Below are 23026 nucleotides of genomic sequence, written 5' to 3'. Positions count from 1 at the left end.
AGGTGGTGGTGGTGGTGGTGGTGGAGGTGGAGGGAAGGGGGAGACCGAAGAGGGGAAGAGGATGTCTGGGAAGACGGGGAGTCGATCAGGGCACGGTGGCCGGGGTGCTGGCTCCAACTCCGGTGTTCTGATGGTTGGACCAAACTTCCGGGTAGGAAAGAAGATCGGCTGTGGGAATTTTGGAGAGCTGCGACTTGGAAAGAACCTGTACACCAATGAATACGTGGCTATCAAACTGGTAAAAATCCTTTCTCTGTATATAATTTATCGTAGGGCAGCACTTAATATTTACATGACAAATATTAATCCATATTTCAGAATAAAATAATAGAAAACTGTTTCACATTTTACCTAAACCATTATATATCTAGAATTTGTTTACAATTTGTCCTTGACTACCATGAATATGGCAGTATTGTCAGAAAAATGCCTATTATCGATTTTATTATAGGAATATTACTGCTTCTATTGTATGATAAAGAATTATTCTAATTCAAACATAATCCTCCGATGCAGGAACCAATCAAGTCACGGGCACCACAGCTCCACCTAGAGTATCGCTTCTACAAACAGCTGGGAAGTTCAGGTGAGAACCGCTGTCTCTTTTATTAGGTTTTTATTGTAAGAATCAATAAAGGGTTTTCTTGAAACCAGCATTTATAAAGAAGTTAGCTTTGTATAGCTTATACACAGTAATGTCAATTAGCAAATTACACTTTAAATTATGTGGAATTGTGTTAAAGAGAAGTGCCCTTATTATTAATTTCATTTTTGCTGACCCCCCCCCCCCCCCAACACACACAGACACACAGACACACACACAATATTTCCCCCGCTGGATTTCCAAGGCCCATTTCCCTATGCACTGCTGTCCTTGTCACTCCTAAGCTTGAAACCAAGATGAAAACAAATGTAAAATCCATGAAGACTCAACTTTTACTTGAGCAGCAACTAGTGATGCCATTTGGACTCCAGCCTTTTGACTTGGAATTACTTGGCATTCTCCCCAAGGCCGGAGATTAAAACTTCTCTTCAACTTTTCATTTTCATGACAATGAATAAATCTTCAGTCAATCCGACAACAGTCACGTTGTGTTGGCAGGAGAAAAAGACGGCAGTGTAGACCAGCAGACAGACAAAAGATGATACTTTGGTTTGTCACATTTAGATGTAAAGACAGCTGTAGTCAACTCAAAATTTATGATACAATTGCAAAACTCTCAGCTCAGAAAAATATTAGGAAAAACAAACCAAGGCACACCTGATCATTTTGTTTTAGAATGTTATATAGTTGAGCATGGGAATGGATTTTTAACGCTGGAAATCATAGTTTGATTAAATAATCTTGGCCTGTAACTGCTGTCAGTCTACTCTGCACAGCTTGTCTGCTGTCTGTAATTATAGTCGTGCTATTATGGTTGCAGTAATGATTTATGTTAGATCAGTGTATCATGCTTATACCTAAATATACCTGTAACCATTTTCTGTTCTTTCTTTCTCTTTCTGTCCATCCAGAGGGTGTACCCCAGGTGTTTTATTTTGGACCATGTGGTAAATACAATGCTATGGTTCTGGAGTTACTGGGACCCAGCTTAGAAGATCTGTTTGACCTCTGTGACAGGACCTTCTCTCTAAAAACTGTACTCATGATAGCCATCCAACTGGTATACAAACACACAAAAACATTTTTTTCACCAGATTTTCATTTAATTTTAGAGCTTTGCTATAAAAGAAATCTTTTTTGCATTGTTTCTAATGTATTGTTATCTACTCTTTCCTGTCCCTTAGATAACCCGTATGGAGTTTGTCCACACCAGAAGCCTGATCTATCGAGACGTGAAGCCTGAGAACTTCCTGGTGGGCCGACCTGGCTCCAAACGGCAACACACCATCCACATCATAGACTTTGGCCTGGCTAAAGAATACATAGACCCAGAGACCAAAAAACACATCCCATACAGAGAACACAAGAGTCTTACTGGAACTGCTAGATATATGAGCATTAATACACATCTGGGGAAAGGTGAGCTGCTCACTCATGTCACATATGCACCACTCTAACCCAAACCATAGATTCATACCATATCAACCGGAGAGAGGAGAGAAATCATAGAAAGACAAGCAATATTTTGAATGTACAGAAGAAATTGGAGATATAAGTATGACATTCAAAATAGAAAATAAAAAGAAGAGAAATACTCTTGGATGCAACTGTTCTCCTCAGCAAGAAGCAACCATCACCTAGTTCCAGACCTCTGAAGTCCTGCCCATATCTACAAATTTTTTCAATGATTTATATAAGTTTAATGTTGTGCTCATTTGTGGTAGTTTCCCTGGTTGGCAAACAATGAAATCAGTTTTGTAGCTGAAATTGAGATTTGCCCTGAAAAACATTGCGTGCAAATTAGATCTGGCACAAACGTCCACTTGGACTCAAGGGTGAACTGATTAGATTTTGATGGTCAAAGGTTAAAGTTCAAGGTCACTGTCACTTCATGTCTGTCCCATTCTTGTGAACGAGATACACCAGGAAGGCCTGGAAGGAATTTCATTACATCTGGCACAAATGTCCACCTACACTCAAGGATGAACTGATTAGAATTTGGTGGTCAAAGGTAAAAGGTCAAGGTCACTGTGACCTCAATAGAAGCTGCAACTTGGCTGATTGGCAGAGGCGTACAACCACAAGGCGGTAATTATAGTCATGCTTCAAGTCTGTTTTCTTTCATTTTACACACAGACTACAGTGATTGTGCACTGGGCTCTGAGCGATGAAAAATAAGAGTCAATACTCTGCCTGAAAGCCTCCTATATAGACACTGATGGAAGAGTGAAGCTGCTGCTGCTCTGTTAATGTGCTGCTTACGCTGCGCAGGCTGTGTAGACATTGTGTAAAAGATATTTGACATGGGTTGTAGAGGCTGAATCCAAATGGAAAAACTTCTGTATTCTGCCAGCCAAAACTTAAAATCAGTGACAAGATTAAATTAAAGTTTACCATGGCATCTCCACTACCTACTGCTGTCTGATTATCAACTGACACAACATCATACCTGCTGCCTCACATGCACTCTAAGCAATGCATTGAGGGAGTTCCTGAAATATGTCAGTAGTCAGTCAGCTGGGAAAAGTAGTGAAGTGAAGGTTGTCTGCCCTTTACTATTTTTAAATATCACCATACCTTTGGCAAATCATTGTTGCTAATGGAATTAACATACCATTAAGGAATGAGACCATAGTGAATACAATTTGTCTCTTTCTCCCAGCAGTGGTATTGTAAGTACCAGACTGGATCTTGAAGCATAGTTTTTGTGCTCTTGGCATCAGAGGTGTTAAAATTACCACTACAGATGCAGTCCAACCAGGGAAGCCTTTGTTGTTGTTCTTTGTGTTATTTCAGAGCAAAGCAGGCGGGATGACCTGGAGGCTCTAGGCCACATGTTCATGTACTTTCTGCGAGGCAGTCTACCCTGGCAGGGACTCAAGGTGAGGAGAGAGTTGACCAGCCATGTAGTGTGTTCACTGGTTCAGTCATCTTTGTCTTTTTGCTTCCTTTCATGTGATGACTTCTGTCTTTGCTTATCTTTGCTTTGTATCCAGCTATCACCTGTTATGAATAAATTCCTCCTCGTCTCTCTCCTCATTAGGCTGACACTCTGAAAGAACGTTATCAGAAGATAGGAGACACAAAGAGAGACACACCAATAGAAGTCCTTTGTGAGAGCTTCCCAGGTTTGTATATATACACATTTTTACAAAAAAAGCTGTTTCTATGCAGTTGTTGCATATACAGTATGCTGAGCACATTTTGATCAAATTTTGTGTGTGTCTTTGTGTATGAATCTGTACATGTGTGTTTTGGTTGCTTATGTATGCTCACACATACATGCCTCTGTATGTGTGTGTGAACTTTGTTTGTGTGCCTGTGTGTACGTATGTAACAGAAGAGATGGCCACCTACCTGCGGTACGTGCGTCGGCTGGACTTCTTCGAGAAGCCAGATTACGACTATCTGAGGAAACTCTTCACGGACCTCTTTGACAGAAATGGATACATCTTTGACTACCAGTATGACTGGACTGGAAAGCCACTGGTTAGTGTGGAGTGGATGTTTTGTACAGCACACACACATTAAGCTGTCAGAGCCAAATATAGAGCTGAGTTTATGGCAGGGTCAACGCTGAGAGGTCAGTTCAACAGTGATACATTCAATTTTTTTTCAATTCAATATAATTTTATACTGCCAAATCATTAGAGAAGTAATCTCAGGGCACTTTTCATATAGAGTAGGTCTAGACCGTACTCTTCATAGTTATATTTAAAGATACCTAACATTCCCGCATGAGCAAGCACTTGGCGACAATGGAAAGGAAAAACTCCCTTTTAACAGGTAGAAACCTTGAACAGAACCCCGTCTGCCTCGACCGGTTGGGTTGAGAGAGAAAAGCGGGGGGGGGTATTATTATTATTAATAATAATGATCAGACTAAATATTATAATAATGATGATAAAAATAATTGAAGCAGTGAGTAGTCATGGGGGCAGTCGGTAGTTTGCAGTTACAGATCCAGCATCTGCAGCTGCAGAGACAGAATACCTGCAGAAATCGACGAGAAGAGAGAGAGGATAAAGCACCATACTATGGGAGAGAGAAGAAGCCAAGTTAGTAACAAGCATTGATCGGATATGAATGTGTATGGAGGGAGAGGTAGAGGAGGAGGTAGGAGCTTGGTGCATCATGGGAAGTTCCCCAGCAGTCTAGGCCTATTGCAGCATAACCAGGGGAATGTTTCAAGACAAGCCTGAGCCAGCCCTAACTTAAGCTTTATCAAGCTTATTCTTAAACGTGGGGAGGTTGTCTTCCTCTCGGACCCAAACAGGAAGATGGTTCCACAGAAGAGGAGCCTGATAGCTGAAGAGCGCCTCCCGTTCTACTTTTGGAGATTCTGGGAACCACAAGTAAGACTGCATTCTGGGAGTGCAGTTTTCTAGTGGGTTAATAGGGTAATATGATATTTTTAAGTTTTGCTGGTGCTCGACCATTAAGAGCTTTGTAAGGTGAGGAGAGATTTTAAATTCTATTCTGGAATTTACAGGGAGCCAATGCAGTGAAGCCAACAGGAGAAATATTATCGCTTTTCTTAGTTCCTTTCAGTATTTGAGCTGCCGCATTCTGGATCAGCTGGAGAGTATTTACAGATTTTTTGGGACAGCCTTATAATAAGCAATTACAATAATCCAGTCGAGAAGTAACAAAAGAAGGGACTAGTTTTTCTGCATCTTTTTGCATGGGTGAAAAAAGGCAGTCCTTGACGTTAATTTTATGCAGGCATTAAAGGACATATCCTGATCAAAGATAACTCCGTGATTTCTAACGGTGGTGCTGGAGGCCAGGGCGATGCCATCTAGAGTAACTGTATCATTAGATAATATGTTTCTGAGGTGTTTGGGGCCAAGTACAATAACTTCGGTTTTGTCTGAGTTTATTAGCAGAATATTGCTGTTCATCTAGGTCTTTATGTCTTTAAGGCATGCTTTAGGTTCAGCCAACTGATTGGTTTCATCAGGCTTCATTGACAGGTACAATACGGTGACATCTGCATAACAGTGGAAGTTTATGGAGTGTTTCCTAATAATATTGCCTAAGGGTAACATATTTAAGGTGAAGAGAACTGGTTCAAGCACAGAACCTATGAAACCCCATGACTAACTTTTGAGTATATGGAGGGTTTATCTTTAACGTGCACAAACTGAAATTGGTCTGACAAATAGGGCTTAAACCAGCTTATAGCTTTAGTTGTCAGTTAAGTGCTTTAATGCCAGTTAAGTTTCCCAGTCTCTGTAATAGGATGGGATGGTCAATAGTGTCAAATGCAGCACTATGATGTAACAAGACAAGTACAGAGACCAATGAAATGAAGGAGGCCATCATTAGGCTGAAAATCAGGCATGTAGCAGAAACTTTAAGAGTGGCCAATTCAACAATTTGGTACATTCTTAAAAAGAAGGAATGCACTGCCAATTTCAGCAACACCAAAAGCCCTGGAAGATCACAGAAGACAACTAAAGTGGATGATCACAGAATTCTTTCCTTGGTGAAGAAAAACAACCTCACAACATCTGGCCAGGTCAAGAACACTCTTGAGGAAATAGACATATGATTGTCAAAGTCTACAACAAAGAGATGCCTTCATGAATGTATATACAAAGGGTTTACCACAAGGTGTAAACCACTGGTACCACTCAAGAACAGAGAGGCCAGATTTTGCGAAAAACATCCAAAAAAGCCTGCCGAGTTCTAAAACGAAATTCTTTGGACAGATGAAACCTAGATCAACTTGTACCAGAAGGATGGGAAGAAAATAGTGTGGAGAAGGAAAGGAACGGCTCGTGATCCATAGCATACCACATCATTTGTCAAACATTGTGGAGGCAGTGTTATGGCATGAACATGTATGGCTGCCAATGGAACAAGGTCACTGGTGTTTATTGATGATGTGATTGCTGATAGAATAGCAGGATGAATTCTGAAGTGTCTTGGCCTGTACTATTTGCTCAGATTCAGCCAAATTTTGTAAAACTGGTAGGATGGTGCTTTACAGTACAGGTGAATAATGATCCAAAACATACTGCGAAAGCAACCCAAGAATTTCTCAAGGCAAAGAATTGAATATTCTTCATTGGCCAAGTCAGTCCCCTTACCTCAACCCATCTGAGCATGCTTTTCACTTACTGAAAACAAAACTGTAGGCAGAAAGACCCACAAATAAGCAGCAACTGAACGCCACTGCAGTAAAGGTTTGGCAGAGTATTTCAAGGCAGGAAACTCAGCATTTTGTGCTGTCCATGCGTTCCAGACTTCAGGGAGTCATTGACTGCAAAGGATTTTTATTCAATTATTAAAAATAATCCTTATAATTCTAACATAAGGCTGGGAGGGACTAAAGTTAGCATAGGACTCCTCTGTTATATTGAGACATGGCATTGAATTATGAGCTGATGGAATCACTTCCTTTAAATTTAGCTAAAGCACTATCAAATAGACATCTAGTAAAGACATTTTTGCCTAATGGTGTGAATTCCAGTAATAGGAATTCAGAAGTTATTAAATAATGGTCCGATAAGAAAATTCTGTGGAAAGACTATTAAATGTTCATTATCGATGCAGAAAAAGGTCGAGGGTGTGGTTAAAACAGTGAATGGGTTTATTTAGCTCTGAGTGAAGCCAATTGAGTTAAATAATGAGATAAACTCAGGCGTAAGGCTATCATTGTTGACGTACATATGAATATAAAAATCACCTACTATAATTACTTTATCTGTACTAAGGACTAAGGGTGATTAAAAACTCAGAGAATTCAGATAAAAATTCAGAGTATGGTCCAGGAGCGCGGTACACTATAATGAATAGAATGGGCTTTAATGTTTTCCAGGTTAGGTGTGTAAGACACCCAGGCTTTTTGAGTTATGAGTTATAATGATACATAATCCTATGACTGATCTGCTATGTTAACAGGAAATGATAAAGTTGTGCTATTAATTTAGACTGATATCTGCAGAAAGTCACTTGCACTTCCTCATTCATGTTTAACTTTATTTGTAAAATATAATCTGAATAGATTCCCTTTGAGTGAGGTCAGCAAGAAACAGTGTAGAGTTTCAAATGTGAATTTCTAGTTCAGTGGTGAGAAATTTGAGTTGCACCATTTATTGTCATTGCTCTCATTTGTCCACATTAGTTGTAATTAATTTTCTTAATAACACAAGAGTTGATTGTACAGGGCTCCTAGCTTGTCACTCAATAGTACAAAAGTGTTATACATAAGATTAGTAGGGAAAAATCAAATACAAAAGTTATGGATGCTCATTTTGAATTTCTTTTCTGACCGATAGTTGATGCTCATTAACCGACCATTAATCGTTAACCGAAAAGATTAAAATGTCCTATTTAGAATGGACGAATGTCTGCAACCCATTAAATAAAATACCAATACCGGAAAAGTTTACTTTTTTTTCACAAGAAGGGTTTTATTTTTACATTTGCAAATAGCAGCATGAACAACAACAGAACATGAGGATTCACATGTCATCATATCATCAAACACCTGCAGCGCTGCTGTGACAGGAGCAAAACAGAATAAAATAGACTAACAGGCCGACAAGAAAAATATTTAACTTAAATAAATGTTAAAAGTAAATAGAAAATAGGAGACAGACTTTCTAATGAACAAAAACAGATTAACAAAATGAAAACACACATTGAATCCTCTGTTGCAGAGTATGCGGTGTATAACCGGCACAATAGCCATTGATGTCCCGTGTAGGCAGATCTAGGCTTTTAATGATTGCTCTTGGCTAATTAATCATCAAAAACAGCCAACAGGTTAACAAAACACAAACTTGTAGTCGCATACCTACCTCAGTCTTCAGCATGGCAGACAGCAGCTTCTTTCTCCGTGGTGTAAAACAAACAAACAAACAAAAAAAAACAGATGTTTATGGCGAGGGTCCAGGACAGAGGTGATCAGTGCTGGTTTGGCCACCAACTCATCCATGTCAACCTGTGGTGAACAATATAGCCTAATTAATGTCCTTGTTAATTCATACAGAACAGGCTAATATGTCAATGTTAGTAATAGGCTAATAGTAACAATACATGCTGGGGATAATAATATGCTAGGGCTAATAATATTATTTGAATAGTTCCTTTGCTATTTTAAAAATGCACTTAGGCATATATTAACCCTATAAATGAAATAGCCTACCCCCATGCAGTCACTCAAAGACTGCCGAACTTTCGCCATGAACTCTGTCACTCTTTTGCCGCCATCCTCAGCTCTTATCAGCTGTGTTGTTTAGGAGGCTGAAGGTGATGGAGTAAATGTTGGAAATGGACACGGTCTTTTTTTGTGGATATGATGGTTGTCGCACAGTTTAAAGTCTCCAACGCAGGTGCAAACTCCCGCATTATCTGGCAGTACTTTTCTAGGATCTCAAGGGTCCTTGCTTCATGCAGTCTTGTTACTTTTCAGTTGGACACAACAGCTGTAACTGTCCACTGTTGTTCAAGATGTCGTCCACACATCGCACAACGAGTTCCACTGAGTCTTGCATGACTGGATGAGCTGGTGTTTCAAAAGTTTCATTTGTTCTTGTTTAGCCTCCAGTGCCATGCATGCAGGAGTGCTTTGGTTGGAGTGCCTGACAAGCCACCCAGCTGCAACGATAACCTGATGCACAAACACTTTAAATCCATCATTTACCGCCAGCTGCATTTCGTGCGTAAAACAGGCAAGTGAGTCCCAGTTCAGCTGTCTGGGAGAGATAGCCGCCATAGTGTTGTGTGTAATGTTGTGGACACATGCAGACACTTTCCCAGTAAGTCCCAAATCTCCACCGCATCAATTAGTTTAGCTGTGAAGTTGTCAGCTGTCTGGCATACTCCGTGTTAGAAGGATGGCTGATTTACCCTGCCAGTCCTCATCGATGTAGTGGCATGTAATTGTCACATAGCTCTCCATTGTGAGTGCCGTCCAGCAGTCGGTTGTAAGAGCCACAAACTTAGGTTTGATATAGGCCAGTAGCTCCTGAAAATCTTTGCCACAGGCCATGCGATGGGCAAAATATCTTTCTCCACCACTGAACAAATGGTCTGAGTAATCTCAGATCGCCATGCATCACATATTCTCCCTGCTAACATGGAAGGGAAAGTTTTTTGTCCTCCATCACTTGACGCTTGTGGATGTTTGCTTCGCAAGTGGTATTGCACTGTGCTTGTACTACTGCTATATTTCAATACTGCATAGCATGTTTTACAGACAGCCTCATTGTACTTTTGGTAAAAATGTTCACATACAGTACTTCTTTGTGCTCGCTCTGACTGGGAAATACGGCTGTGCACCTGTGGTTTGTTGCACGTGTCGACACGTCCCCATGAATAGATTGATATGTAGCCGATAGCCTATTTTTCTTTTACCGTGCAGCAAACCTTATTTAAATAACTTTCTTAAATATATATATGTATGGGTGGGTGGGTCGGTGTGTGTGTGTATATATATATATATATATTTATTTTTAACTGTTTAATTGATAGTGTTAATCGGTCAACATTCTTATTGTCGGTTAACGGTTAAATGGTTAATTATGTATGTTTCCTAAATCAAGTGTATATTTCCTTTCTCTGACCCCATGTTGACCTCACTTCCTGTATGTTTAGCCCACTCCTATTGGTCCAGTGGCCAGTGAGACACCACTTCAGACGGGCAACCGGGAGAAAGCACCACAGACTAAAAACCAGGTACGTGCACTCATCCTGGACAAATAAGCAACATGATAACATCAGTGTTGTCATACACATGACTTGTAGTAGGGTCTGAATATTTGGAACAGATTCAGTACATTGCCAAAGACTTACATATAGTTGGCCGCATGAAGCAGCCCTGTATCTCAATGTCTCCATTTGAGAATAGCTCGCCTGGTTACAGGAATAACTTGCTTTGTTTCTTTGTAAATCAAAACTTAAAATAGCAGTAAATATGCAAGTAGTACTGAAACAATCCAACCAAAGGCTTTTAACACCAAAAGTTTACAAACTAGAATAAAAACCTCATTGTTGCATTTCATATTTTTTGCTTTGCTACAATTGTAAACTGTAATGGTATAGTTATAGTGCCTGTGTAAAATATTAACCCCAGGTGGACTTTCCATGTTTTACTTTTTTACAAAACTGACTCAGTGGACTGTGGATGTTTTTTGACACTGATCAAAATACAGAATAGATTGTACAACCTAAGTCTCTGTCACCCCCGGTAGGCTTAACAGGTGGCTGTGAAAAGTTAAGTTTAGGATTATAATTAGTATTGTTTGCCTCTTCATGGAAGATTTCAGCAGTAGTTGGACTGGATCCAGAGCAGTTATAGTGGACACCATTACCACAGCATCCCAAGCGTCACTGAGAACATCATATAAAAAGATGTACTTGGTGTTTACCACCCACAAGAAACTTATTTGCGGTAAACAACACTGACTTAAGCTTTTAACGCAGTGCCTCCTTTTAGGCAACATAAGTGTTCCTTTAAAACAGCACCAAGCTGTTGGGTAGAATGGATGAGGATAGTTAAAGTAGTTAATTGAGAACATACACCTACAAATATGCAGCAAACACACCAGGACATATTATTAGGGGTCCAAGCCCATGGGGTACCATAGGGTACCAGCGGTGGTGGGAACCCCAAGGGGAGGTATAGAATGGTGCACACATGTCAGATACCATAAATGACACCAGCAGGTGGTGCTATAATCAGGGTAAGGGCATTTTGGCCATTAACCCCCACATTGTACGTCAGACATTCAAAACATTTACATGCATGCATTGCCTGAATTCAGCTGAATCTTTTGTTATAGGCTACACCCATTTCCACCTATAATTTTTTTTCGCAAAATTGCGAAATATCGAAACATTTTTTCAAACTCCTCCTAGGCTGTGAGTCCAATCTCCGCAAAACTTTGCAAATAGAATCTATGGCCTCTCATGATCAAAAGTTATTAAAAGAATTTTGATTATCTAAAAATGTGCAAGTTATAAAGGAACAACATCCTGTAGGTTGCAGTCAAAACAGGAAGTGATGCATATCTTAGCAAGAATCAATCCTATTAACACAAAACTCAGCTCTGTAGTTTCCCATGGTTCGCTGAAGTTGTGTGCAAAATTTGGTGTCAGTGGGCCAGTAGGTGGTGCTTTTGTTGCAAAATCAGGAAATAAGCTAAAATCGTTTTTTCCAAACTACTCTTTGGCTAAGTGATCTGCATGAAAATTAAGATTCTATGTACTCTCATGATCACAAATTATTAAAACTTTTGATAGTCCAAAAAATGCAAAAGTTATAAAAGAAAAAATGTACTCATACAAAGGAAGTGATGTGGTATCTTTACATCGGTCTGTCCGATTAACACGAAACTTAGGCCAGTAGTTTGCCGTGGCACACTGAGGTTCGGGGCAAAATTTGGAGCATATTGGCCACTAGGTGTAGTTTTTTTTTTTTTTTTTTTTTTTTTATACACAGAGTTGAAAAATATGCAAAAACTACTTTTTCAAACTCATTTTAGGTTGAAGTCCAATCTGCATAAATTGATTCATGTAACATCCAACCCTGGAATGTTTTCCAATCTCTGTGCTGCTCTCAATCTGAGACTTGCATCGCTCTCGTGAGCCCACAGGTCTAACTTGCATCACCTCGACGGGCTACTTGAGTGTGAAATGTGCGGGGTGGCTTGGAACTCGTTAATAACTGTTTGCAAGTCTGGTTAAACTTTGTAAATGAGAAAAAAACAAGCTGGGACAAGCTCAGAGGGCGTGTGGAGGCTGCACTTCTCACATGAGTACTACTTCTTATAAATCTCATTTATAAATGTTCCTTTGTACTGTGTCCTCCCTACCATTTCAAAGAAAATTAATTGTACATTATTGCTGCTGAGTTTTGGCCGGTTGTTGCAAGTTGTCTTGATAGCCTGTGTCCTCTCTCAATCAAAACTGCCAACTCTAATCTGCCTCACCCATGGCTGACTGACACTATCCGAAAATTGTGTACCAATCTCAGAGCTGCTGAGCAAAAATGGCGTAAATCCAGTGACTCCACTGATGTCAAGGGTTATCAGTTGCTCCTATCTTCCTTGTCATCCAACGTCAGTGCTGCCAAAAGTGCTTTTTATAGTACAATCTGCATTACCAGAGACACTCGCAATTATTTTCCAGCTTCAAAACATTACTTAGTCCTCCACCACCTCAACCAGACACAAACCACTCAGGTGAAATCTTTGGCTCCTTCTTTCTCGAAAAAAGGGGCAGCCTTGAGTAGCTAATTCTCTGAACCACTCAGACAACCAGTCTCCCCAGGTTAAGGGCACATCACTCCCCATAGTCTGCCCTCTCACTGATGGGCAGTGCACCAGCAAACCAAACATCTATCAATCCCTCTCTGCTTTCATGCCCTTCTCTGCCTCCTCTGGTCAATGGCTCAACAACTTCCTCACTCAGCCCTCTAGCTGAATGCAAGGCACCAAACACCGTTATATGTAGCAGTCCTACTACATGTCCTTCTCCCCAGGTCAATGGCACATCTCATTCACCCCTCTCACTGGGATAAAGGTATTAAAACTCCTGACTGTTAGCCGTCCTACTACATATGCATGGACCCCATTTCCACCAACCTCCTCTAAGCCATATCCAACACCATTGTGCCAGCAAAATCACGTGATAAATGCTTCACTGTCTTTGGTAACATCCAGCCACATTCACAACAGGCTCAGGTAACATCTCTGCTCAAAAAGCCTTCACTCGACGCAACTTAAGTTGAGAGCTGTTGACCGATTTTGTTACTTCCATTCCTATCTAAGGCTATCAAAAGGGCAATGCTCAAACAGGTTTCAGAATTCCTATCACGGAACTCCTTGACCCAAATCGGTCAGGCTTTAAGAATGGCCATTCCACTGAAACAGCTCCATTCCACTGGGGCCCCTTCTCTTTGCGATATACACCATCTCCTTGGGTCCAATTACCTGCTCGCATGGCTTCTCATATCAATGCTATGCAAATTACACCCCAATATACCTGTCATTCCTGCCAGATGTCCTCACGGTCTCGGCATGGATTTCAGCTTGTCTCTCAGACATACACGAAGGAACACCACCTTCACTTAAACCTCTCTAAGACTGAACCCTGCCAGTCAGTCTTTCACACCACAATATCAACATCAAAATCGCCTCTTCATCGCTCACTCCAGCCAAGCTCGCAAGAAACCTGGGTGTCATGTTTGTTGACCAGCCATCCTTCTTTGACCATGTTGGATCTGTTTCCCGGTTGTGCTGCTTTGCACTATACAACAAGAAAAATCAAGCCTTACCTGGCTCATTACGCCACCCAACTCTTAGTACAGGCAATGGACCCTTACGGATGGTCCAGAATGCCGCAGTCTGTCTGTTTTTTTCTTCTTTTTTCTTCTTCTTCACCAATCTCAAAGAGGGAGCACCTCCTCTCCTAACACCTCTATACCATAACATGCCTAACTAGCAATTACTGAGCACTTTAGGTGCACGTCTTTACCTGATGTCCTTGCACGTTGTCTTCCTAACAGCTCTAGTAGTTAGTACTTACTTCAACTTCTCCTGCTGTACTGAAGCTTTAGTGTTGTCCCATACTTCTAAATAACTTTGGACGTCAGCCAAATGAGTATATGTAAATGTAAAAACAGTCTGACAACAGTGACACTGATGAGAGTTGCACGCTTGTGGGAGAAGCATTGGTGTTGATCAGTGCTGGAAGAAGTATTCAGATCTTTTTAGTAAAAGTAATAATACTACAATATTAAAGTACTCTGGTAAAAGTATAAATTAGTCTGAATTTCATTAGTCAGAATCAATAGTTTACCTACTACTGTACCACTGATCATAGACACTGTCACACTAGACAAGAGAAGAAAAAAAACGTAGACAGGATAAAATAACAAATTGTTGTTCCTGATGCTCATTCTCATCCCTAATGCCCCACATCTCTCTGATAGCACATATCTTGGATTAATTTTACATAATACAATCCTGGTGTTATCCTGTAATTTAGATCAATTCGTGAAGACATGTTTAGAGTTGGACAATAAAGCATTTTCTGTGGATCAGTGTCTGAAAACCTAATTATTGCATCTGTGATTTAAAGTGGCAATCTCGAAGATTTTCATTTAAATAAATGTCTGATAAGTCACTATCGCAGACTGAGGTAATACAATGGTGGTTGAGCCTAAGGCCCACTGATGAAAGTATTGCAATATATATAATATATATATTTGCAGTATTACAAACTGAGTGTCTGTGGTGACATTACCGGAAAATGCTGTATTAAGTTACTGCTAATGCATACCGAACATTACCTACTGCTGCAGCCTCACAATAGAAGAATTTAACTGACGAAACAGAAGTTGACTTTTATTATGAAGTAGTCACAGGAAATGCAATGTGTTTGTCAGTGAGCTCAGCATTTACTGCTATCATTCATCAAAAATGCATCTACAAAACAGGACAATGGTCATTTTCTGCATTGTTGGACAGCGGATCAGTTCGAAATCTTGCAGGGAGTAAAAGAACAAGAAGGAGCAGCCACAGTGAGCTGTTATATGAAGAGCTGCAGGTGACAGGCTGCTCACCTCCAACTTCTCAGTGAGGTAAACATTTCCTTTCACTATGCCCTGCTCTTCGCAGACTCATGCCGTTAGCAGCCTGACTTCTTTTTTAAAACGACAATAGTTTGTATTGCTGCCCCCAGAATTTTGTGACATGTAGTATTAAACCACATGAGCTGCTACCACCAGTATCAACAGGTGTCGTCAAATCAACCCGGACTGAAATCTTTGAGATTGCCACTTTAAATTTGCTATAAAAACATGGAAGAAATCATGGGATGGGAAAATATTTTTCTGTAACCACTGTGTTTGTGTGTTTATAAAAATCCAGTTGTTGTGTGGTATGTTTTAAAAAGTGGTATTAAATGTAAATAGTTTTCATTATATTGTATCAAAATTAGATATTGCAGAATCTTGACAACTCAAGCCCATATACACATTAATACAAATAAACCACACAGTACACTGTCAAAAAGGGCTGGGCAGTAGTTTGTACTTGTACTGTATATTATGGTATATACTGTGTATTTTTTTTCCCTATAGTTGAAATGCACTGCAGGATTGTGGGATTATAAGTATTTATTGCCTGGAGTTAATACACTAGAGTTGGTAGTTGTCTCATCTCACCATGTGTGAGATGAGGCCTGTGTGAGTGAGTGAGTGAGTGAGTGAGTGAGTGTGTGTGTGTGTGTGTGTGTGTGTGTGTGTGTGTGTGTGTGAGTGAGTGAGTGAGTGAGTGAGTGAGTGAGTGAGTGAGTGAGTGAGTGAGTGAGTGAGTGTGCATGTGTGTTTTCATTCCATTTGCTTTCCTTTTCGTACTACAGCTGTTGCACAACTTCTGTATTTTGTTAAGGGTAAAATATTTGCAGCATAGCAGCACCCTGCAGTCTGCAGATTGTTTTATTCTGATCATCAAGTTTTTGAAATCAAAGCAAACTATGAATAAACAGATTTTTACAACAGTTTCCTCATCATTTGATTCTGCCTTAGTAGCCATGTCTTTGTTAATTTCTTCCCCTACCTTTTCTTAGCATTCAGATGGGTCGGTTTTAGTGTACTTCACCTAACGTGACATTTCCAATCTATTCTATACTGGAACATATGGTGTTTCACAGTCAACATCTTTGCATGTTTCACAGTGATCGGTTTGTACTGGTTATACCACCCACCCCCTCACAAACACAAATGCACATTTACCAAGGCACCAGTAGTTAGGTTACACTGCAGGGCTATTTGGGCCTTTATCGCACTAAACAGGTTTGAGGCAAGTGAGGTTGAGGGAACACAGAAAATAGACCACCTCCTTCCCCTTTTGCATGGGGCTCCCACACGTGTGAACTCTCTTTCACTGTACTGCTCACTTGAGTGCTCGTCCTCCTGTTGCTCCTCCACCAAATACTGACTCTGAACTCACTATTTCTTTTTTCTTTCCTTATTTACTCTTTCCTCATTCTATTTCTCCTCGCCATACTGCTCCACATCCTGCCACTCCTCCTCCATCTGCTCATCTTCCCACTTCTCCCTTGCTTTACTGCTTTCCTTCTTCTCCTCCCACTCTACCCTATCTAACCCTATCTATTCCCCTTTCAATGGCAAACTGTCTTTTGCATCTCACCTGTCCTCTTGACCTTTTCCCTTCTCCACCACATCCACCTCCTCTCCCTTCTCGTTTCTCCTGCGATTGGCTTCCCATCTCCTTTAGTCTCCAGAGGGGAAAGGCAGTGAGTCCCAGCCCACTCCAGTGACCAATCGAGAGCTGCTGGGCTCCCATCTCACTGCTGATAGGCTGGGCGGATCTGTCCAGGTACTGAGAGGAATGGTTAGCTCGGCTGGCGTCGTGTCTGTCTGCCTACCTACCTGTCTGTCTGTTTGCCTGCATGACCTTCTCTATCTCTGCAGCAGGGCTGACCTCAAGTCCGTTTCCTCACAACCTCAAGTGTTTCCTAACATGGGAATATTGTAATAGAAATTTCAGATTAAAATTTATAAAACACGTCCAGATTAGCTTTATGTAGCTTCTGTTTTTTTCCAGCTCTTTTTATACAGTAGGTAGGTGTGTTTATACTTCCACTATTTTTCAAACTATCACTGCTTTTTTAATACTAAAATAATGGAGACTGCAAGGGGACAGAAGGTGGTTGCCTGGCTTCTCTATAGACAGCAGAGATTTTGGAGATCGCATGATGTAGGTTGCTTTTTGTGAGCTGACCAGTGACAAGGTAGAGGAAGATGGGTTTTATACTGTAAACATAACTCAGAATATCTTCAGAAATAAATACAAATGTACTACTTTGTATCACTAGGATATTTAAATAAAATGTCCAAGGTTACTGAAAGAAAGGGAAAAAAAATTAAACTTGCATAATAGTGAAAAAATACAAACACAAAATCTAACCAGGACACAATTATTATTATTATATTATTGACACCCTTTGATGTACTGAAAATATCTACTCAAACAAAATAAAAAACAAACAAAACTCACTTATGCAGCTTAATTTTCATTGTTCACATGACCTGAATTAACCAGTGAATGATAGTTTTACTTCATAAATAGGGGCTGATTGTTTCCAGTTTTTTTTTCATAATGGTGAAGACATTCTGAGTTATGTACTTGAAAGTCAGGGGTGCCAATAATGCAGAGCAGGACTGTATGTCGCAACAACTAGAATAAACAATAGAAAATAAACTAAGAAGTTAAGACTTGGTGCATTTCACACATAAACTGTTTGTGTGACATAGGGGTGACCAAGGCCCTTCTTGGGCAGGGGGGCTGACTAAGTTGACCAAGAACCTAACTTTCACCTGACCGTTCTTCAGACGTCCTCCGTACAGATGGGAAATATCTGCCCGAAGGACCACCATCAATCGGGCCTTTATGATAGTGTGGCTAGACAAAAGCCACTTTGAGTAAAAGGCATATTACAGCCTGCTTGGATTTTGCAAAAGGGCATTTAAAGGACTCTGAGAGCATAAGGGAAAAGAATCTCTGGTCTGATGAGACAAAATTGAACCCTTTGAGCAGAATCCAAACACTATATCTGGTAAACACCAGGCGCACTGCTCATCACCTGGCTTATAAAATCCCTACACTGAAGCATGGCGGTGGCAGCAGCCTGCTACAGTGGTGCTTCTCAGTGATAGAGACAGGAAGACTGTTGAGAATTGAGGGAAGGATGTATGCAGTCAAATGCAGAGAGGTCCTTGAGGAAAACCTGTTCCAGTGTGCACACGACCTAAGACTGCGGCAACAGTGGTTCTTCTAATGATGTGACCATTGACATATCACCTGCAATATCAAAAAAAGGTTGTTCTGTTCGCTGAAATGAGACTTAACAGATGCCAGAACATTGTGGCAGTGCAAGTAATAGTAATGCTTTTGTTAACATAGTGCATTAAAAGTTCTTGAAAATATATATCTTTTTAATGGAACTTTTTTATTTCCACCAAGACACACATTAGTAAAAATGACATCAGCAACTGAGACCTTCCCAGTTTGCAAAGAAAATGTATTGAGTTTGTGTATCGATAAATAAATTGGCCAGATTTTGAAAGAGTTTCTGTTGCAGCACAGAGAGGCAATTTGTGATTCGGCATTCTTAAGTCTGTTCAGTATTTGGCCTGGAGTAAGTGAGTCTGAGAGATTTTGACTGAAATTTGATTAAAAGAGGAAAAACATTTCAGTCATGATGTGAACTGAAGGGATGGAAAATATTTAATTCAAAAGTTGTCATTGCTTTTTGTATAATTTTCACGAGCTGAAATCAACAAAGCACCAAAAGATGGATGTCATAGCTCTTATGGACTATTGAGACATGTCCACATTAAGCTGGTTACATTTGAAACCAATCTTTTCTTTTGTGATGATAGAGAACAGGACAAAGATGGACATTTAACTAGCTGAGACTCAGCAGATCCATCAGCCTCTGTTTGTCCCCCTTGGCTTGACCGCAACTGAGTGCCCAGCCCTATAAACATGAATGTTCGTGACTGACTGATTGACTGATTGAGTGATAAATTTACACCATTGGTCAGCCGTTTGCTACCTGACCGAGTTGATGTTACACCATTTGTCAGCCGGCGAAGTATTTGGATTTTCCCCATTGGCTGTTGCTCTTTCAAAATGAATAGTTGCAAAAGGTCTCTGTTGTGTTATCAGGGGGGAATTTACAGGCAGTATTGACCACTGACATAGAAGTGAACTTTCTCTCTTAGAGATTTTTTTAGTGACTGAAGTAAATATAGCTGAAGCACAGCCATTGTCTTTAACTTATGTGTATGGTGATTTTGTAAGATGACGTCATGGTTGAAAAATCAGGATTTTAGCAGTGCAGAGCAGTAGCTTGGAAATGGCTTGGAAGTGACTGCTGGTTAACATGTAGTCTTAATGAGCCACATTTCAATCACTATTTCATACTTGTGCCATTGTCAACAGAAACAGAAAACATGGAAATGAGAACAGCTTTATTGGGAATTCGGCTGCACTAATATACTGTATAAGTGAGCATAATGAGTAAGAGAGAAGAAAACAGATAAAGGGCAGTCCAGCCATATACTAGGTTTTGACCTAGGCTTGTTCAATGAAAGAAGAGAACTTTTGAAAAATAAGCTGAAAACACAAGAGTGGCAGCATGTTATTTATCTGCATTAGTGTGGACCTAATACAGATCTTTTAAATTTTATCCCACCAAGATGTCGACGGTACATCTGTACTCATCCTTCTCTTCCATTTCTCACCTACAGGTGATGAGCTCAACCAACGGGGAGCTTAATACAGATGACCCCACTGCAGGACACTCGAACGCACCAATCACAGCCAATGCAGAGGTGGAAGTGGCTGATGATACCAAGTAAGGACACACACACACTCCCAAGTGAATGTAGTTAAAATGTGTATAGTATGTCAGCACCTGCAACCCTTTTAACTGTTAAAACCAATCCACCAACAAAAATAGCAAAGCAAAAAATACACAAATTCTAGATTTAGACCACCTTCAGGAAAAAAAGGCATAAACGAACCTGTGGTAATCTGCTCCTCTGACTGTCGCCAAGACTTTGTGTGGCTTCACCATTCTTTTTGCTGCGAGGCTTTTACTCTGAAAAGCCGTGCTTCAGAAAGTATTGACTTCGCACTAACTGGATGCTGACAGTGCAAAAGGTCTGGTTGCTCTTTCTCTCCCACCCTCTTTGTTCAGCCTTGCTCTGTTTTCATGTTTTTTTGTGCTACATTTAGTATTGTTTTTCTTGTGTTCTTCAGGTGCTCAAAAATTTACCATTTTAGATTCACTGAGCAGACAAAACCCCTTATACATTAATACTAGTTCATATAGCTTCATCTATCCCTCCTGCCAATAAGTGTTTCTGTTTTATCAATAAAAGCTACTAACATCTTGTTCAGTGTAAGATAATTACGCCTTTTATCGCACTGTATTTTTATATTGCGTTGTAGACTATGTTAAAAAAAAGTAATTGTAACTTTGCTACAGATAAATACAGCAAACCAATATTTGGTGTCCTCCACCAGATACAGTGGTAGGTCAAGGGATTCCTGGAATATTACTTTGTTTAACCCAGGCTTTTACATGCCACGGAAATGTACAAATGGGTGATTTTTTTTTTTTGTGGGTGCTTTATGTTTTAACTTTTATGTGAAGGCATTCAGAGGAAAAAAACTGTAAACACTCACTACATTGTCATTGATGATGTAATGAAATATGAAATTACCTCTTATTCATTACTGACAATGTGTCCATGACCACTAAAATTCATTGTTCTTGTATATCCACTCCTCCACTAATACCGACACCATCCTAATATGGTCAAAGAAGGAAAAGATACTAAAGCAAGGACAAAAAGTAACATTAGAAGTAGATATCAAGGTCCCTGAAAACTTGGGTTCAGATCTTATAACATTAAATATTCCTGGCTTAGTATATAACAGTTAGAGTTTGTTTGTAAAATAAAACGTGTGTGTGTTGCAGGTGCTGCTGTTTCTTCAAGAGGAGGAAGAGGAAAGCTCTCCAGAGACACAAATAAAAACGAGACAAGAGAGAAACCCCTACTCTGTTTTTCACAATTTATTTTTCCTTCTCTCTTTCTGTAGTCCTCTTCATATACCCCCCCCCCCCTTCTGTTGGAGGTCCTGTAGTCTACCTTTGGCCGGAAGTCCTTCAGTCGACCTTGGGTCGGCAGAATATGTTTGCTAAGCTAATCTACTGTTTTCTACTGCTCTGAACTGACCAGACAGACAGACAAACAGACAGTAACATGAGTTTGCTGTTCCCCTCGGAGCTTTAAATGTGGACTTAGCTGCACCAGCCGTGGACTCTTCATGTATTTATGGTCACAGACTGAACTGAAACTGGATCAACACAAACTGCTGTGACCACAAATGAACAGTTGATATACTGTGAAAGGCAAGCTGATTGGCTGACAGACTGGATTCATCTGGTTTCCTGACAGACTGGCGACTTCTTTATCCTTATCTTTTTGTTTTTGTTTCTTCCTTACTGACTGGTTCAGAGGAGATAGACATGTATGTCTGAGGAGATACAGAGGAGAGGACAACAGAAGGATGGGATGGAATTCAGACTGTCAGACCACAAACACGTAGGGACACGCTGCACACTGTTTTGAGGTTATCATAAAGAGACTTCATAGACAAAAAGTTGCAGCTCTTGCACATAGTCAATAAAGTTTTTTTTCCCCCTTGGGTCAAAGGAAGTACACAGTGAGTGGCTTTGATCTATTTCCTGCAACTGATCGGGCCCAGCGTACCTTCCGAGGAAAACCTCACAACCACCAGAATCAAAAGTTTAAAAGAGATGTTTATGTAAAAACTATGCTTTTTTTGTTTTAATTTGTTACTAAAAAGACTTTTCTCTGTATTTTTGAGTTGTTCAAAAAGTTTTTGTTTTGTAGCTTTTAGTGTGTTCCTCAAAATATAATTTTTTTAATATGTATTTTTAATTTTCTGATGTTTAGTTTTATTTTTCTCTCTCTCTTTGGGTTTGTTGAAAGTTGGATAACTCCATTAAAAAAACAACCAAACAAAATAAAAAACAGATCTTTATGATCTTTATTTAAGGGAATCATTAACAATATTTTTTGTAGTGTTTTAGGAGAGATATTTTTTGCCCATATATTATTTAACCTATTCATTACTGCAGATACAGTATGTTCACACAGACAGGTCAGGACATGGGTTTTGGAAAATCTAACAAAGGCATCATTCTTTAGCATGAAAGTTTTCAGAAAAGCCTGCATAAATGTCTTGAGTTTACAGAAAAGGAGAAATCCAACAAATTTTAATACTAAACATCTACAGCCATGCTAGTGTCTCTGTTAGGGTGTAGTCATTGTAAAGAAAACCAAATTGTAAGATAGATAAAAGATAAATTGTTTTTCTTGTCCTCAGCAGTCATAGTGAAATTACTGTATTTTTTCTAATTTCCCCTTTTAATATGGATATCTAAGTACAGACTAGTGCTGAAATTTTGTGGTTAACAAGAAACAATCTCAGATTTGCTGTCATCAAGTTTGAGGGAAGTTTGGGACATCCAAGATTTGATATTTAATTTACTTGGATATGCATAGCATACAGAGAAAAGCAATGGAAAAAAAATCATAGTAGGTGAGGCTTTCTCTTTTCAAGATCAAATGTAGTAGCGTCAAGCGCAGCAAAGTCTCGGAAATAAAAAAAAAATAACGCAGTAATGTAATTCTATATTCAACCTTCCCAGGTGGAGTATTTTAATACGTCTATTTCTGAGGACTGTTCTTTGACATGGTATTGAGGTACATTTTCAGAATGACCAAATTTAGTCTATTTTATCTTCTAACTACAATTATTAATTTTATTA

The 23026-nt window shown here is 39.8% G+C and overlaps 1 protein-coding gene across 1 annotated transcript; it reads left to right on the top strand.

Moving 5' to 3' along the window:
* Window positions 1–42: 42 nt before the first annotated feature.
* On the top strand, window positions 43–22076 carry LOC120798766 (casein kinase I-like). Its single transcript, XM_040143383.1, has 10 exons — window positions 43–238; window positions 517–586; window positions 1516–1664; window positions 1789–2023; window positions 3401–3486; window positions 3648–3732; window positions 3948–4093; window positions 10217–10297; window positions 19908–20014; window positions 21146–22076. Exons 1-10 carry the CDS (start codon window positions 62–64, stop codon window positions 21198–21200), a joined length of 1191 nt encoding a protein of 396 aa, XP_039999317.1. The 5' UTR covers window positions 43–61; the 3' UTR covers window positions 21201–22076.
* Window positions 22077–23026: the final 950 nt, after the last annotated feature.

The sequence above is a fragment of the Xiphias gladius genome, chromosome 14 (genome assembly GCF_016859285.1).
Source record: "Xiphias gladius isolate SHS-SW01 ecotype Sanya breed wild chromosome 14, ASM1685928v1, whole genome shotgun sequence".
Classification (NCBI taxonomy): Eukaryota; Metazoa; Chordata; class Actinopteri; order Istiophoriformes; family Xiphiidae; genus Xiphias; species Xiphias gladius.
Note: the sequence above shows the minus strand (reverse complement) of the source record. Positions and strands in the feature narration are given on the sequence as shown.

Excerpts from the sequence above, each read along its gene's own strand:
- LOC120798766 (XM_040143383.1), top strand. The coding sequence starts at position 62 with ATGTCTGGGAAGACGGGGAGTCGATCAGGGCACGGTGGCCGGGGTGCT. Across the intron at positions 1,665-1,788 it reads TCATGATAGCCATCCAACTG|ATAACCCGTATGGAGTTTGT; the intron begins GTATACAAACAC and ends CCTGTCCCTTAG. Across the intron at positions 3,733-3,947 it reads CCTTTGTGAGAGCTTCCCAG|AGATGGCCACCTACCTGCGG; the intron begins GTTTGTATATAT and ends ATGTAACAGAAG.